This window comes from Balaenoptera ricei, chromosome 16 (assembly GCF_028023285.1).
Source record: "Balaenoptera ricei isolate mBalRic1 chromosome 16, mBalRic1.hap2, whole genome shotgun sequence".
Taxonomy (NCBI): Eukaryota; Metazoa; Chordata; class Mammalia; order Artiodactyla; family Balaenopteridae; genus Balaenoptera; species Balaenoptera ricei.
In genome coordinates, this window is record NC_082654.1 from 117,832,452 (window position 1) to 117,851,076 (window position 18,625).

General features: G+C 37.9%; 1 protein-coding gene across 24 annotated transcripts in view; it reads right to left on the minus strand.

Annotated features, from left to right (window-relative positions):
• The window catches only part of ANK3 (ankyrin 3), a 687,375-nt gene that overhangs the window by 3,176 nt on the left and 665,574 nt on the right, over nt 1–18,625 (minus strand). For 16 of the 24 annotated variants that reach the window (XM_059900926.1, XM_059900918.1, XM_059900920.1 and 13 more), the window contains 3 exons: nt 12,511–12,594; nt 12,327–12,386; nt 10,816–10,906 (listed from right to left, as the gene is read on the minus strand). In XM_059900926.1, coding sequence (XP_059756909.1) covers nt 10,838–10,906; nt 12,327–12,386; nt 12,511–12,594 — 213 coding nt within the window. In that variant the 3' untranslated portion in view covers nt 10,816–10,837. The remainder of the gene's footprint in view (nt 1–10,815; nt 10,907–12,326; nt 12,387–12,510; nt 12,595–18,625) is intronic. The other 8 variants (XM_059900935.1, XM_059900933.1, XM_059900927.1 and 5 more) reach the window with 2 other exon arrangements.

The following is an 18,625-nucleotide window of genomic DNA, read 5'->3' on the forward strand; positions in this document are numbered from 1 at the left end:
GTTGAACTTTTTTTGTTTTGCTTCATCTTCCAAAAACCAATCCAGCTTCCCAATTAATCTTGCAATAAGAAGCAAGGTCTTTCTCTTATCACCTCAATGCAAGCGAACATTATCTTTCTAGAGATAGTGGATATGTTTCTATAATTAAAAAAACTATTACTTATGCCCATTTATATTCAGGTATAATGTGGGTGATAGTTTAAAAAGTTGGGTGTTACTTCCCCTTATAAATCTCTCTTGTTCTTGGTCACGCAATCAGGGTGTGTAGGCCCCAACTACACGGGGTGCAGGAAGGTTATTCACTGGACAAAAGCCTATACCAAGTACAGTGTTGCACAAAAAGCATGAGCGCTTTGGCTGACTGGCTGTGGACCTGTTATAAAATATTGACACTCTGTATAAACTGTGATGAGATCGCCATCTGATGGAAAGGTGCAAGGGCAGGATCCATCAAGATGACATTTCAGAAATAGAATTTGAGTCATCTTCTCTTTCTGGGTTTAGATAATGGATCTGAGATAGAAGCATTTGCATTGAGGAATCTATCTGTCCTTGGGTTTTCATGCTTTTCAAACCCAAATGTAGTGGAAAACAAGTCAGAAAACCAATCGTTCCATTTAGTCATTTCACTATACATTTTTTAAATTTTAGAAACATTTAAAATATAGAAAAACAGCTATTCATTGGATTCTCATGGTTATATTTCAGGTTATATTTCACAGGTGAATGTTGTACTTTCCATAGCACATTTTCAAGTCAGGAATATATTTAGGTTAAAACCAACCTTTCCTCTATAGGTTCACATACTGGTGGTATTTAGCCCCTAGTGGCTAGCTAAAAAAAAACCCTAACAATAACAGCCACACACACACACACACACACACACACAGACACACACACAGACACACACACACACACACACACACCCTTACACCTTTAGCTCTCTGCAGCTCATCCCAATAAACCTTTTCATGCTTAATGCCCATACTCTCCACTGTAAAGCATTGTTTGACAATCTCCACTGGTTCTCAAACTTGGGTACACATTAGAATTATCTGGGGAGATTTAAAAAATCCCAGTGTCCAGGCCACTTGCCATACCAGTTTATTTAGAATTGCTAGGGGTGGTGTCCAGCATCAAACACTTAAAAAAAAAAAAAAAGATCCAAAAAACCTCTCTAGATGATTCCGATGTTCAGCCAAGATTAAGGGCCAGTAATATGTTCTGGAGCAGCACTTCGCAAAGCTTAAAGTGCATACGTATCACCCAGGGATCTTCAAATGTGGATTCTGATCCAGTAGTCAGGGTGAGCCCAGAGATTCTGCGTTTCTAACAAGACTCCCAGCTGATGCTGATACTGCCGGCCCACAGACCACACTTGGAGGATCTAGAGGACCTAGACTACATGCCAGTCATCAACCCGTTGGTTTCCAACTTCCTTTTCTTTGTTCATGATTTCATATCCACCTATAATCCCCTGCTGTCATCTTCATTTATCTCTAACTTCTCTTTACTCTTCAAGTGTGTTTCAAATGCCATCTCCTTGAAAGTGTGGTCTATCTTCTCCCTAGTGAGATCCACCTTTGCAGGCTCTTTTTTTAAAAAATATTTATTTATTTATTTATTTGGCTGTACTGGGTCTTAGTTGTGGCATGCCGGATCTTTAGTTGCACCATGCGGGCTCTACTTCCCTGACCAGGGCTCAAACCCAGTCCCCCTGCATTGGAAGTGCAGAGTCTTAGCCACTGGACCACCAGGGAAGTCCCTGTAGGCTCACTCTTACTCATCTTTAAAGACTTAGCTCTGTTACGCCCTAAGGAAAGTCTTTTCTGATATGCCTTCTCTATAGCCCACTGAGAACAGAGAATTTGTTATTCTAGTTCTCTTCCTAACCCATCTCTCTCTTCCCTTTCCTTCTCCTTTTCTCTCTCTCTTCTTAAGGAAGTCATGGGGCTAAAAACATTTTTTCCTAAGCATTAATTCTAACTACTTTATGTAATCATAATAAACTACTGCACCATTTAAAAATAATTCCCAGTTTGTGTAGATTTGTTCTTCAACTAATACCAATAAGTGGGACTTAATTTTTGTTTGTTCTTTTCTAGTGACTTGTGATTAAAAAAATATCTGAGGTCACAGGGCCAGTTTTAAAAAAAAGAAAAGTAATTACTGGTAAAGTACTGATGTACATGTTGGCTACAGAAGAAAAATATAACCCTAATAAAGTTGTATAGTTAACTTAGTAGTACAACTAATAATGTTGTTGTTATTATTAAATGTTTATGATGTGTCAGGCACTGTTCTAAGGTGGAGCTCATTTAATCCTAGTAACAGTGAGGTACTATCTCTTCCATTTTACAAACAAGAAAATAGAGCCATACAGCTGTTATACTGGTGACACATTTAGTACATGGGCGAGCCAGAATTGGAAGTAAAGCCACCTGGCCCTAGACCCCTGCTTTTGGTTAATTAGGGATTTTTTTTAAAGGGAAAGAAAAATGAAAAACACTACATAAAAACATTATCTACTTCAGATGAATTCTGGAAAATATTCTGGAGGGCGGGGTCCTGAATCTGGAGTGAAGCAATTCAGACCACAGTTCTGACTTCCTGGAAGCAGAATCAGGAGGTCTAGGTTAAAAGCCAAACCTGTCATTTATTAACTATAGCCTCGGCGATTTTGCTCTCTCTCCTTGGTAAAGAGGAATGAGAATACCTATTTTAGTGATTTCCCAGGGCTACTGTGAGAAACGAGTCATATGAAATAACTGGAAGTGTTCTGAAGTAGAAACCGACGTGACATGCAGGGGACTTCAGGGAATGCTGCTGTCCCGACCTCTCCCACTGTTGTGTCCTAGCGCACCTGGCGGCCGCTGCTCTGTCCACTGGCCTCCGGAATCCAGGCTCTGCGGGTGCTAGTCTCGGCTCTTGTCCCACCTCTCTCTGTTTTAAAAATCTATATCATTTTTAAAGAGTTGAAGTAGAGTTGATTTACAATCTTGTGTCGGTTTCACGTGTATAGCACAGTGATTCAGTTATATATACATATATATTTTTCCGATTCTTTTCCATTACAGGTTATGACAAGCTATTAAGTAGAGTTCCCTGTGCTATGCAGTAGGTCCTTGTTGTTTACCTATTTTATATACAGTGGTGTGTATATGTTCACCCCAAGCTCCTGATTTATCTCCCTGCCCCCACCTCTTAGCACTCCTACTAATAGCTGAATTTACTGAGTGCTTACTATGGGCTTGCCAGTCACCGTTAAGTGATTTACATGGACTCACGCGTTTAATTCTAACAACAACTCTGTGAGATATGTTACTCTTACCCTAATAGAGGCGAGGAAATTAAGGCACAGAAGTTAAATAAGCTGGCTAAGCTTACACAGCTAGTAAGCGTGTGATTTACGTTCACTCAGGCCACTTACCACATTAAGATTGCTAGCCCAGATTTCTCTTCCTCATCACCGACAAATATTGAAGGCACTACAGATTGACCTATTTCAGTCCCTAATTTTGTTTTCCTTTTCTTAGGTTCTATATTTTTGTTAGTGATTACACACAAGATCACAACCCTCACTCCCTGTATGGAATTAATCTGGTTGTTATACTTCTAAAGTGTTCCTCAAATCTGCCCTCTCCTTCCTCTTGTCTCTGCCCAGGATCAGGCCCCCATCCTGTCTCATAACTGAGGTCCTCGTGTTCAAACTCTCCTCACCACTAACTCCCTCTCCTACCCCTAGGGTTACCTAAATCCCATCTGACTGTATTATTCTCCTTCGACAACACTTCCAGTGGTACCTTACTGTCTCTGGGATTAAGGCCAAACTCCTGAGCATAGCACATATCACACTGCCCAGTCTTAAATCCTACCCTTTCTTCAAAAGCCAGTTCAAATATGCACTTCAAGAAGCTTTGCAAGATCTCCTCCATTGGCGTTTACTACATCTTCCAGTGGATTCTCCTAGTGATTTGTTTATATCTTTTATTATAGCTCTATATTTTGATTTGTGTTACTTACTATCATGTTTGCCTCTTGGACTAGACTCTACAGTTTATATGCCCTCAAGTGAGTGGTGATGCTGGGGATAATGTCTTTTTTTTTTTAATATATATTTTTTAATTGAAGTAGAGTTGATTAACAATGTTGTGTTAGATTCAGGTGTACAGCAAAGTGATTCAGATATGTATATATATATTTTCTTCTTCAGATTCTCTTCCCTTATAGGTTATTACAAAATATTGAGTATAGTTCCCGGTTCTATACAGTAGGTCGTTGTTGGCTAGTTTATATATAGTAGTGTGTATATGTCAATCCCAACCTCCTAATTTGTCCCTCCCCCACCCGCCTTTCCCCTTTGGTAACCATATGCTTGTTTTCTATGTCTGTGAGTCTCTGTCTTGGAAATAAGTTCATTTGTATCTTCTTTTTTTTTTTTTTAAGAGTTAACATATAAGCGATATCATATGATATTTATCGTTCTCTGTCTGGCTTACTTCACTTAATATGATGATCTCTAGGTCCATCCATGTTGCTGCAAATAGCATTATTTCATTCTTCTTTTAATGGCTGAGTAATATCAGGATAATGTCTTCAGCGCTGGACTCCCCCGACCATCTACACAGTGTGTGTCACAAACTAAGAAGTAAAGGGGCTCTAAATGTGCATGGTCAGTTATTTACAAAAGCTTATCAGCTAATCTGCATTACAGGAAAGTTTTTTTCATCCACTGATACTAAACTGCATGGATTAAAATATTTTGGGTAAAACCAAACAAATATACTAGAGAACCAGGGACACAGGGGGAAAAATGAGCAAGAACCAGCAGAAACAGTCCTGCATTGGGTTCCAATTTAGAATTATTATACACAGAATATGAGAGAACTACATTTATAATGCATAAAGGAATAAAAGTAAGATTAGAAATATCTTCAGAAAAGAATATGCTATGAAAAAAATTTTTTAAATATATACTAGAGGGCCGAGGCTGAATATGATTATAGATTAGAGGAGCTAGAACAGTTTGGAGATCTCTAGGAGGGAAGAGGTCAGAGGCAACCTTTTACAGCTGTCTATTCCTCTTCAAAATGTTGTTCTTTGGGGCTCGATCCTGAGCCCCTTCTTTGCTCACTTTCACTTTCTCCCTAGGTAATCACACCTATTCTCTGGTGTTCCCTTTCTCTGATACTCAGTATTCACCTCTTTAGTGATAACACGCACATTTTTATACGCCTAGCCCAACCTTTCCTCAAAGCTCCAGACTTGTGTATCGACAAAAGCCTGAGTGCTTGATATTCTTCTTAAAACCCATCCTGTTCCTTTTTCTACCACCACCTGCTTACCCTTGAAACCTTGAGTCAAGGCATCATCCTTGACTCAACCCTTCTTCTCCATCCTAACCCCAAGCCATCAGATACTGTTGACTTTCCTAAAACTACTGCCCAGGTCCTAGCCTTGCCACCATGGTGGCTTAGTTGGACTACAGCAATAACCTCCTAGCTCACCTCGTTCAGTTTATTCTTGTTTTCCCTCCAATCCGTCTCTACATAGCTGGTGTGCTTAAAAAAATAAGTAAGTAAAACATCAGGTCAGACTCTTGCTTAAAATCTTTCAAAGGCTTCACATTTTTTTAGAATGAAATCCAAATCCTATATTCTGGCCTATGATGATGCATTTCTCACTTCATCATGGGCCTGCCTCACCCCCCACCAGCTCATCAGGGTCTGTTACACTAATCTTCTTTCATTTCCTCAAATGTGTTAGGCCTTTTCCCGCCTCAAGGCTCTTGTGCACGTTGTACTCTTTGCTGGAGTCCTCTTCTCCTTCTCCCCATTCTTTACATTGTTGGCACCACCTACGAGGTCTTAGCATAAATGTCATGACTTCCGAGGGACTTTCCCCAGCCCCCAAGTCTAAATATGTTCCTGTGTTATTCTTCCATTGGATCTTGGACTTCGTATTTTCAGCCCTTAAACAATTCATGTTCCATCTCTTTCCCCCTTGCAGGCTCAGAGATGCAGAAGGGCCGGGGCCGTGGAGGTTTTATTCACCACTGTATATTATTACTAGCCTTTTCACTCTAAACCAGGTGGAAGGTCAAGTCCTTTTTGAAGGCATGAATGAAATGAGTCAACTTTTTGGCCTCAGATAAAGTGTTTCCCCCGGCAAGCCTCGTGCTGTTGCTGCTGCTCTTGGCTTCCGTGTGGCTGTGAGATGCTGAGCATTTCCCTAAAAGAGGTTTACAAAACAGCTGTTCCAGTCTTTTCCAGCATGCGTCCGGGGTACCTCCGTTGTCACAGCCTCACTGATCAGCTCTCTAATGGTATTTTTGAAGGTTATGGCTATGAAGTTTTGCTTTATTTAAAGAAACAACAAAACCAAAAAACTGAGTATTTTCACTGTGTATCGTATGAAGAAATTTACTACAGTTTGCCTTTGTACATACATTTGATTCAAAATTTGCTTTTAGGTTTCTGATAATCATCAAGTACTATTCAACTATTAATATGAGTAATAGTTAAGAGCTAGGCTCTGTTTAAGTTAAAATTTTATTCTTTTGCTCATTAACTATAGGACCTTGGGTAAGTCATTTAATTCTTCTAAAATTCAGTTTCCTTGTTTATTAAAAAAGAGATAGCAGTACTTACATTATAGCATTGTTTTGGGGACTATATGAGGTAATGTATGTAATGATCTTACCTAGTACCTGGCATACAGTAATCTTTGATAGACTATGACTCATTATTATTATTCATAACTAATTTTAGAAAGACAGCTTAGTGGAACCGGACACTAGGTGAAGTGTCAATAATCTTGAGGCCAAGTCCTAGTTCTTTCAGTCACAGCTGTTTGAAAGAAGAAATGTCAGATGACCTCTCCGGGCCGTAGTATCCTCATCTGTAAAAGGTAGCAATCAAAATTGGTCTCCTCTTCCTGGAGGCTTGTTTGAAGGATTAAATAAGACAAAAATGTAAACGCACTTTATAAACTATAAATCACTATATATTACGTATAAATTTTATACTTATTTTAAGCCATCAGCTTTTCCCTTACATTAAAAATAGGATGGCAGTGACTCAGTATTAGAGAAAAGCAGGTGTAGGGTTCAGATAGCTCAAAATTCAACTGGTTATAAAATGCAGAATAAAAATTTTGATGTCACCATCTGAGACTCAGTGAAATTGGGGAACATTCCATGTGCTTAGTTGTTCTGTTATTTAAAAAAAAAAAAAAAAAAAAAAAAAAGCCAGCAGGGCCATAAGAACTTTCAATATACTTGCAAATTGATTTTTCCAGAGCACACGTTCAGTGTCCTGGAATTCCAGGCAGTCTTCTTGGACTCATTTCCTAAGTTCACTTATGAAAGGCAAATACCACCCTGGAGAGTAAAATGAGGCTTGCAGTCAAATCGCTGTTCTTTACATCTGACACATTAAGTGTGCTTTATGCTGAAGCTATTTTCACATTCATATGAATTCTCCTAGTGAGTTTCTCTCTCCTTTGAGTGGTGTAGCAAGTGAGCCAAGGCCCTGCCAACTGCTTTACAGGGTGGATTATTTATCATTTTAAAGTCTCTTGTACATTTAGTGACCTAGTCATTTCTGTATTAATTCACTCTAAAGGACCCTGGAAGCATAGCACTGTCATATATTTTTTGGTGTCATTTATTCATAGATATTAGGTATATATTACTCTAGAAAAATGGCTCAGCTGGTGTCGATAACCTTTTTGGTTCTCTCCCACCCAGAGTCTGAGTCTATTACTGAACAAGTTGCTGAACTTTTAGGGGCATACTAAAAGCTGACTGAACTCTCTTCTAGTTTTATTTCATTTATCAGAATTGCTTAAACACAGCAATTTAAGACTGCAAAATCATGCTTAGTGTTTTATTAATCTGCTGTATAGCCAAAGCAGTCTTGAGAAAGAAGAACAGAGCTAGAGTTATCATGCTCCCTGACCAGACTATACTACAAAGCTACAGTAATCGAAACAGTATGGAACTGGCACAAAAACAGACACATGGATCAATGGAACAGAATAGAGAGCCCAGAAATAAACCCACACACTTATGCTCAGTTAATCTATGACAAAGCAGGCAAGAATATACAATGGAGAAAAGACAGTCTCTTCAATAAATGATGTTGGTAAAACTGGACAGCTACATGTAAAAGAATAATATTAGAACATTTCCTCACAACATATTAAAAAAGAAAACCTAAAAATAGATTAAAGACCTAAAAGTAAGACTGGAAACCATGAAAGTTCTAGAAGAAAACAGAGGATACTCTTTGACATAAATTGTAGCAATAGTTTTTTGGATCTGTCTCCTAAGGCAAAGGAAACAAAAGCAAAAATAAACAAATGGGACAGAGGAGTGGATAAAGAAGATGTGGTACATATATAAAATGGAATATTACTCAGCCATTAAAAAATGAAATTCTGCCATTTTCAACAACATGGATGGACCTGGAGGGTATTATGCTTAGTGAAAGAAGTCAGAGAAAGATAAATACTCTGTTATTACTTATATGTCGAATCTAAAAAATACCCAAATGAATATAACAAAACAGAAATAGACTCACAGATATAGAGAACAAACCAGTGGTTAACCAGTGGGGAGAGTGAAGGCAGGAGGGGCAAGACACGGGTAGGGGATTAAGAGGTACAAACTACTATGTATAAAATAAATAAGCTACAAGGATATATTGTATAGCACAGGGAAATATAACCAATATTTTATAACAACTTTAAATGGAGTATAATCTATAAAAATTTTGAATCACTGTGTTGTACATCTGAAACTAATATTATAAATCATCTACACCTCAATTTAAAAAAATCTTGTATATGTCTTTTACCAGATTCAGCTGTAAGACACGCATAATGGGTGGGTTCATTCTAGATATTGCCACACTGATGTCATCCTTAATTTTCTCATCTCTCACCCTTGTCATCTGACAAAAAGCAATTCATGTTGCTATCTCTCGATTCAGCCTACCTCTTACCATCCTTACTGCCCAAGCCAGCATCTTCAGTAGTTTAATAGGTTTTCTGCTCATCCATTATTGCCACCTCCAATTCATTCTGTGCCCTGCAACTAGAGTATGTGATGAGAACCTAAACTTTTAGTGAAAAGAGGCTTATGAGGCCCGGATATTCCGATTTTTCCTACCTCTCAAGACACAATGACAAAACCTTCTGCAAGCTACACTGACCTGTTCTCCTTTCTTGTTTCTTCCCAGTTCTGGCCTTCGCAGAACGCTAGAGCCTGTGCCTAGGAGGCTACCCCAAACACCATCAAATTTCCTCCCCTTCACCCAGATGAATCCTGTTCATCCTTTAAAACTAAGCTCAAGCATCATTTTCTGAAGGAAACCTTCCCTGTCACCCTCAGACCAGGTCAAATCTCCAGTTAACAGGGTTGAGTGTGTGGGCTCCAGAGGCAGCCTGTTAGGGTTTGTATCCTGTTTCTGCCACTCTTTATTTAGGTGACCTTGGGCAATTTGGGGCCTGTTAAGTGGGGATGAGAGCGGCACCGATCCAAGAGAATTAAATGAAGAGTACACCTGATACACTGGAAGAGTATGGACAGCAAATACTGTTATTTCCAGAGCACTCTGCAGTTCTTAGGAGTCTTCTCAGTGCCTTAAATACTGAAGTGACTGACTACCGTTAAATCTCCAAAACGTAAGGTCAGCGAGGGCCAGGACCTCCCTAGTGTTGTTTACCGATGATTTCCCAGTGCCTAGGCAGAAAGCGTCACAGAGAGGAAGTGAAAGAAATCTTTAAGTGAATAAATAAAGAATAAGTTGTTTTTGGAGGTGGAGGGATTAAGAATTTCTTTGGGCCTTAGTTACAGTTACCCTGCATACAAAATTTGGGGCAGTGAGACTCCGTGATTTCTCAGTTCCTTACAGCAGCACTCCAAGTACCAGGACTATTCTGGTAGCTGGGGAACAGCAGGTGAGTGAAGTGGAAACTGGGATCTGTTTGCTCTTTGTTACTTGGGGCTAGGAGAGCTGTCGGTGAGCGGCCCTAAAGGACTCATCCTGCTTTATCTCACAGACTTACACAGAGCTTTTCAAAGCTCTATCTGCTTTTTCACCCCAAATGGGCTTTTGAATTGTAGCTACACAGAAAGAAACAGCACAAAGTTCAGAAAACGGTGTTAAAGGAAAATATCCTTCTCCATGAAGGAAAGTTCAGACAACCTTAAACAAAGCTCACTAAACATTTTAACTTAGAAAACACAGTAGTGCCATTAACCTCCTATTTAATTTGCTTTGGTTTATACAAAATATATGAAGTAGTATATAGGGATTTTGCTCATTTCGTTTAAACTTGGCAACCACTGTATTTCAACCAAAATTATATTCTTAGATGCTGTTGTGGTAAAATGGTGAAAAGCTGGTCAATGCGAATCTCCAAATACATTTGTATGAACGGTTTGTTGCCAAATAGTCTTTCTGTTAGAGTGAATAATGCTACTGCACTTCATACTGAGCCTCCGCTCTTAAGAGGAGACTCAGCGATCACTATTTACATTTGGTTCTGAAACCCTCATTTATATTTAAATTCCTAATTTGTGAAGAGAAGGTTTATGGACTGTCAGCTAGAGGCCACAGTTTTCGTGTGCAGATGGACATGTACATGAACCTGAAAATGACCACCAACTGCTCGTTGGATATTCAAAGCTGCAATGCAGTGAAAAAGAGAGGAAGGGGGTGGCGGGGGCATGGAATCACTTATTTGGTGAAATTAGAAGTTTCACAGGAAGTTACGTCTTACTGTTGTTGATAAGAGCACACTTACCACCTTGACTGACCATGTACTCTTATGAGTGACTCTTCTTTTCCACGTGCCGGATTTCTTTCTTCGTCTTCATCTTATAACCTTCTCCCTGCTTTAAAAGGAATGTACATGTTAAGATTTCATGGTGAAAGGGTTTTCGTTAAAAAGCAGTTTCCATTCTGGTCCCTTGAGGCTGGATTAGGATAAGCGAAACACAGTTTCAAGTGCTTTGTCACTTCACGTCCCCAAATATAATCTATTTGCCTCAACCACACGGCTCAGCGGCATCAGGGCGAGCGAGGGAGCGCCGTCAGAAGGGATACGTTACTGTACTTCACAATAATTCAGTAGGTTAGTGATCAAACAACTGGACAGCCTGTCTAACTCCTGTGAAGCTAGAAGAAATCATCACTAAAACTCTCAAGGCACTCAAACCCCAATTATAAAAATATTAGTAAGTTATAATTTATGCCTTTTTAAGCCAGCAGAATGTTAAATAATCTGTTGTAATGAGACTGAAATTTCTCAGTAAAGCACTAATCATGAACTAAAGACCATGGAAATGCTGTTGAGCTGACAGACTTTATCTCTTTTAATTTGTGGAATTACCAAACCTGTCCTCTTACTCCAGACCAAGCAGGCATCCTTTTTCCATAAAATAAGACCTGTCTTCACCAAGCACCAAGGACACACTTCTCTGGGAGCAAAGTGGTTGCACAAATACTCAGCTTTTACCCTATTTATAATGGAAAACACAGTAGCCTTTCCAATTTTCTGATTTACTCCTTCTGAGAAATTTTCAGTTTACTTTTTTCTTATGTAAACACAGGCTATTGAAGTTTCTGTTTTTTAAATGAAAAGGGTACAGGTCTGAGAAAGGGAAAGAAATGAAAAATAACCAGAGATGTTTTCTCTGGGAGCTAGAGATTCATTTGCTGAGTTACACTGCTCAGTGACGACTTTAGTTCTTTAACTGGCACATTGGAAATGAGCTGTTATTAACCCAGAGAGGAGAATCCTCCTCAGGTTAAGATGGGGGAATTCATATTTCCCTGTAGAATATACTGGAAAGAGGAAATGTATAGATTAGATGTAAGGATTTTGAGACGAGCTTTTTGTCATTCTAACTTTTAATTAAACCCTGTGCATTTGCTGGAAACAAGTGCTCTCTATCTGGGTCCCAATTAGGCACTGGGCTGCAGTAAAGCACTGGGCAGGGGTGGGGCATGGCCGAGGGGTTTGGTGGTGGTAGAGGGTTTTTAATTTTGTCTCCCATGCTCGAACCGGCATGTTCCAACCTCCATAAATGAAATGATCTCTGTGAAAAGTCAGAAGATAATAAGAGTATATACTGTTAAAGAATGTTAGGAAGGAAAATCTTTTTCTTTGACCCTGATCAAATGCGCAAGATGTCAAAAGCAGCAAATGCTTCAAGCTGCCACACTGCAGATGCCAGCCTGTTAGCAGCCTATTCTAGAGAGTTCACAAAGCTTTTATTCTCTACTTTCTTTTTGACAGTCCCTCTCCATTACCACGTCATCGTATTTTCTCTCTTGTGGGATAACAATTCGTCTTAGTATTTTCCGAGTGATCTGTAGGAAGCAATAGTGGAAAGGAGAGATTTTCCTGTTTTCTATTTTAAGAGGTGACACTACAGCAAGCAAATAGTAGAAAATCTAAACCCCAGGAGAAGCATGAAATCCCAGTGATGATTACTTTTCTGGTGATGAGGTTGCCTTCTTCATCAGTAAACTGTTCTTCTGTGACAGATTCACCAGGAATGTTTTTTGCTTCCTCTCCCTAAAGGATGTGGCATAGAGATTAGCAACATACTAGATGGATAGATCTCCACATCACTCCATACACCACACACATGCTCTGTGGAATTTTAGAAAAAGAAAGTATAAACTCTACTTGCAATTCCAGGGCAAGGGGAAAAGGCTGACTCCATGGATGGTTATTAAGCAGTCAACGACATTCAAAGCATTAAACCTCAAGTATGTACAAGAATGATGGTTAGCAACAAACTCCAAGAAGGAAGAATTTGAAAATATGTAATCACAGAATACAGTTAATACATAGATAGACAAACAAAAAGGTTTCATTTGTTGAAAAAAGATTTAGCTAATGATTAGAGCTCTAATTAGATCATTTCACTTTGAATAATGTTTCTTCATTAGTCCTACGAAATCTCTCATTTTGGTGGATTTCCTTTTGTCTGATTTGAATTGAGGTAGCACCTTAGTTGGGGTATTAATCACCCTTTGTTAGTTTGTTAAATTTAAAAATTCCTTTACTAAAGGCAATATTTTTTCAAATACTATGAGAAAAGTTCAGGGTACAGAGAAAACCTTATTTCTTTTTTTCAGACTGAGCCTTTCATAAGTTGTAAATGAGAATAATTAATGTCTGATGAAGTACATAGTTTCAGAATATTATCAAGTGAATGAGTCTTATGTGATGACTGATTAATTACTAAAGGAATGTAAGACGACAGCCTTTCAGTTAGTGACTGCTATCTGATTTAGAAGGGGAAACTGTCAAGGATCTTCCTCTGGTGAGTTAACAAAAAAATGGGATAAATTCTTAACTTGCCATGGTGGCATCATATTTTCCTGCTAATAGGCAGGTCAGTAGGTTTAGATGGCTCCTTAATGTCTATTAGCTCTATGATTGTATGATAAGAAAAACCACTCAGAGAGCAAACATAGGGCTGTATTTGTAACACATTACTTTCTTCACTGATGTCAACTTTAGGTCAGTCTCACTTACAGTTTTGGGGAACAAGGACAAACATCTTAAGTGCAGACCCATTCTAGAGACCTACTGACTTGTTAGTCATACTTCTTTTGTTGAAGAGGTGACCTGTACAGTGCTACAGTACTGTGTACTGTAGTTATTGTACACCTGTAGGTTTTTTAGGAAAAATGGCAGATCACAAAGAAGACAGCTGCATTTCTGGGAGAGCCAGGATTCTAACCCTTTCAGTGTTGTCATGGGAAAGGTAGTAGCTCTGTTAATTTTGTCAGTGCCAGCCAATGGTGAGAAAATTCTATGATTGTTTTATGTCACAACCAGTAGAAAGGCAGTTGTGGTTTAACAACTGGTTTAATAACAGTGGTTATTAAACAGTGGTTATTAAACAGTGGTTTAATAACTGGTTTAGTAACTGGTTGTGGTTTAATAACAGAGTAGAGACCGAAACACTACCTTGTGTTGCTAACAAAATTCTGTTTTTATTCTTTTTTCTTTCTACAAAGTGACTTTGTATTCTTAGAGATTGTGGGCTCATAGGTCATGGGTGGGATATTTGACTCATTTTACCTCACTGTGGTATACAGGTGAGATGAAAATAAAACACGATGTTTCGTGCTGCTCATGCTTGCTTCAAGGTTCACCTTGAACCTTGCTTATGATTAGTTTCAATCAGCACAGTTAAGCAAGGGAAGGAAATTGGAAAAATGTAGAGGTCTCCTGCCTGAATGCACTAAAATCTGCAACAAGTTCTTATGGGAGTGTTATTTATGTTTCCTATGGTTGATTTCATATATCTGGAAAAAAAAAATTTCATTTTATTTTACAAGTAAAGGCTTAAAGACAGCAGAAAAGCCAAAAAAAAAAAAGGGTCATGAAAAGTTTCACTATAGTTTAAACATGTATAAGTGAGATATGTTTGAACTAACTCTTGCACATGTCTAGCTCTTTGAGTGTTAAGACAATTCCAGGATCCCAGGAAAATCCATTAAAATAGCATACTATTACGTATGTTATAAATTGACCCTTTGGTGGGGAAAGATGCCAATTAATTTGCAGACAGTCTCTGAAATGTGAAGTAGGTATATTTATAAGCATAGCAAATACATTTAAGTACATTGATTTATATTAATAGCCTTAGAAAAAAAGCAAAGCCCTAGTTATAAATAACAAGCCATATAGGTTGTTGAGATCTGCTGTGGTATGTGGGCATTTTCATTCTTTCCTACTGAAAATTCATACTGCTTATGTATAATTAAAGGTGAAGATACTTCTCTTAGTCTTAAATGGGCACTAACTATAGTCAACTAGTGCTTTACATAAGGTCGAAATAAGATATATGATTATGTAGAAGCTCACTAAACTGAGGGAGTGGATTAGATAGTAGTTGACTGGATAGATAGGAAAGTTAGTAAGGAGTCACAAAATACATTAAAAAAAAATTTCATCCATCTTTAATTCTGTCAGGTACATTGGAGATCAGGTGTTACCAAGGAGAGGTCTTTAGGGCCTCTCTTTAATGAGAGAAAATAATCTCTAATTAGTTTCTAAGGTTCTTGAAAACCTTTGTACATTTAAGTAAATAAAATTTCCCCGCTAGTTTTGGTGATGGCATTATTTTTGGCAACACCTACCGCACTTTTTTTCTTTCCTATTTCAAAGGAAAATTACAGCACATATGGTGTCACAGTATCATTCCTGGTGGCCACCTTTGTGAAGACTACTGTACTTTCCTTTGGACCCCTGCTGGAAACATTGCATTTTATAATTTTTATTCCTCTTTCCTTCTTGAATAAAATGAAAAAATAACAACATGAACTGTACCAATTTGCTTCGATGTACACAACATTAAAACTTGAACTTTCAAAAAAATGAGATGAGAGAAACTATATAGGTAAACTTAGCAAATTACTAAGCAATATGTATTCTGAGAAACCCACTTGCTGGGGATGTATGTGTATATGTATATAGCACATGTATATTCTATATACACATACATATTGGTATATGTATATAAAATGATCTGAAGCTTGTGAACAATGGTTACCTTGTTCCATTGTTCCAGAACAATGGTTATCTGAAGCTTGTGAACAATGGGAAGTGGGATGGATAGATTGAACTTTTTGTACTTTTGAGTTGTTTGATGGGGGGAAACATACATGTAAACCCTTATTTTGAAAGTCAGTAAAACTCAAAAGTAGAAATAAAAATATAGTTGAACTATATAGTAAAAATGCAGTTATTTGAATCTAATCAAACTTCACAATGGTTTGAGTTGGTTTAAAGTTTTTACCTTTGTAATCACTGCATTTGCTAAGCAAATAATGTAAACAAGCTCGTAGGGACTGGTCAATTTAAACTGCTTCCAAGCATTTGAAACCACTGTGATATTATCATACTATACAGAAATAAATGAATATGCTTATAAAATTTAAAAATCCCAAAACAAATGGGAGAGTTTGTTAACTTGACTCATTTCTTAAGGACTTGAAAATATTAAATGTAAAAATATAAAAACATAAAAAAGAATGAATCCACATGTGAAATTAAAGAGAAAAATCATAAAATTCTACTTTCACTCCATTTATTATACTAACTGAATGGCTAAGAACACAGATTTGCCTAGACTTGTGATCATGGAATCCTGAATATATCTACTGCTTTCATTGACACTTCCTGGCCAAAGCTAGCTCTGGGAAGGATGGAACAACCACCAAATAGTTTTCTGCTCTAGGATTCTAAGTGCTAGGGGAATTACTATGGCTGGTTCAGTCCAAGGTTGAACAGCCTCCATGAAGTAGGTCAAATTCCTAGCATTCTGGCCCCATCAAATCGTTTTCAGGAAAGATAGCTCAATGCTGCCTTCTTCTGTGTGCCACCGGAAAAGTCTAAATGGCCAAGTGCCTAATTTAGTCTAGGAAAAGTTATTCCTTTTTAATTTGTTCTGGACGAGAAGGAATACAGTATTGTGGAAAACGCAGGTAGAAGGCACTTCTCTAGAGGACCAGGGGTTAGCTTCTGGTCTCAGAACTGTTCCCGCCCAGCTGTGTGGTTTTGGGTAAATCAATTCATCTCCGATCCTTGGTTTTTGTCATCTAGGAAGAGAAGTAATTTTAGTCTCAATGACTCCTTTCGGTCCTAACATTCTCATTTTATGTGTTTTGACAGAGATGGATCCCATGTCGCATTTACCTTGTAGTACTGCAGTCTCAAGCTCTTTTACATTAAAAAGGTACCAACATATGGAATAAAGAGAAAAGGCAACAGAAGTGTGATCTTTTTCAACTGCCCCCAAAATCTGAACAGAAAAATATTAATCAGAAAGATTTCTATGTATGTAATTTACAAAGATTTTTTCTTACACCTATAGCTTCCAGTTATAATTATAGCTAGCCTTTAGCTTTTGGTTTCTCTGTCACGTATGAAAGACATTTCTCAAAGCTTGTTTAAGTGATTCCATTGTTTATACAATGCCCTCCCCACTTATAAAACCCATTCTCTGATGATTCCACTCAACCTCCCTAAAATCACACTGACTTCAAGAAGTGAAGATTTGAAGAGAACACAGTCTCCTCTGTTTTATGAAGCCTATAACATCAGTGTATTTCAGTCTTTTAAACTTAAGCTCTTAATAAAAATGTTAATATATATAATTATATGTTAAGCTTAAATATATAAATAACTCTTTCTAACAAAATTACTTAAAAGCTAACTTGCTAATGCATGTTGTAGAATTCTAGGAGACCAAAAGAAATAACCCTCACTGACTTAGGGAGGGGGTTGATGTTTCTATCGTTTTGTTTTAGTGTTCCCCAGAGTAAAACTTCTCTATGCTTTCTCCCACTGTCTCTGCAGGATTATGTTTATTTTCTTCTGTCATATGTAGAGGAGTCAACTTCTATACTGGGCAGCTATTATAAAGAAATGAGGTGAATTTGATGCAACATGAGTATGTCATATGTTAAGCATAAAGAGCAAGTTACAAGACAGTATGTCTGGTATGCTTTTTCTAGATGTTTCACTTTAGTGTCTTCAAGAAGTAATATTTTAATCATGGGACTAGTAAAGCCTGAACAGAGTATGGCTTTAACGTGTTCAGAAAAACCAAATTAAGGATTTCTTCCCCCTAATCCCAGCAAATGTGTGGGAGGTGACTGATTATGAGGACTTCATAAGTAGCAGGCCAAATGCTTGCAAAAATGCTAGATACCAGTAAGTAATTTGGATTGCCCATGTGGAATTTTCAAAGTGATTCATACTTTTTTTCATGGCCCCTATTGAGCTTAAGGTTGATTTGTGGATAATTTGGGATTTAGACAAGGACTTATTTTCTTCTCTAATGTTTCCAGAGTCTTAGAAAAACTATACTAGAGCAGATTTGGCAGATTTTCTTCTCTTCAGATGAAGATGAAAATCTGATCTACAAGAAAAGTACAAGCAGCAGGATTAAGAAGTTTTGGATACCTAAGCCAACTTCCCTACATCTCTGGTTTGGTGTCCTGACACTTTGGAAATGGGTGATAAGTTTGATAAATGGTTTTCAATAGATATTTCCTTGCCTTTCTTTCTCTTCAGAACTGCCAACCAAGGAGCCTCAAGTTATTTGGACCACATTCAAAGGACTGTGTATTGAAAATGGCTTCTTAGTTCTCTGCACTCAATTATTCTAACATCAAGAAAGATCTCTCTAAAGGCAGAGTAATGAAGACAAGCAGCAGACAGCGAGAAGCAGTCTGTAGGACCTCCCATACATAAGGTCGGTGTTTCAAAAGGCCTTTGTGGGGGAAATCAAGATTTAGTAAGAGTTGCTTCCTCTACTTAAAAATACAGCCTTAAAAAAAAAACAGCCTGATTTTTTGTATGTCAGTCAAGATAAAAACCTATTTCAGAAGTTTTTGCTTGGTTTGCATTATGTCATATACATCCATGCCAGGCCATAACACTGAATCCTTAGTCATTGATTGATAATGAAGAACTTGTTTTCACTTAAAAACTGTTAAGACTGAGAAGGGAGCCTTTTAATTCTTTCATTCTCTTTCGTCTTTATCTTACCTTATACTTCATTACAGCCTCTGGG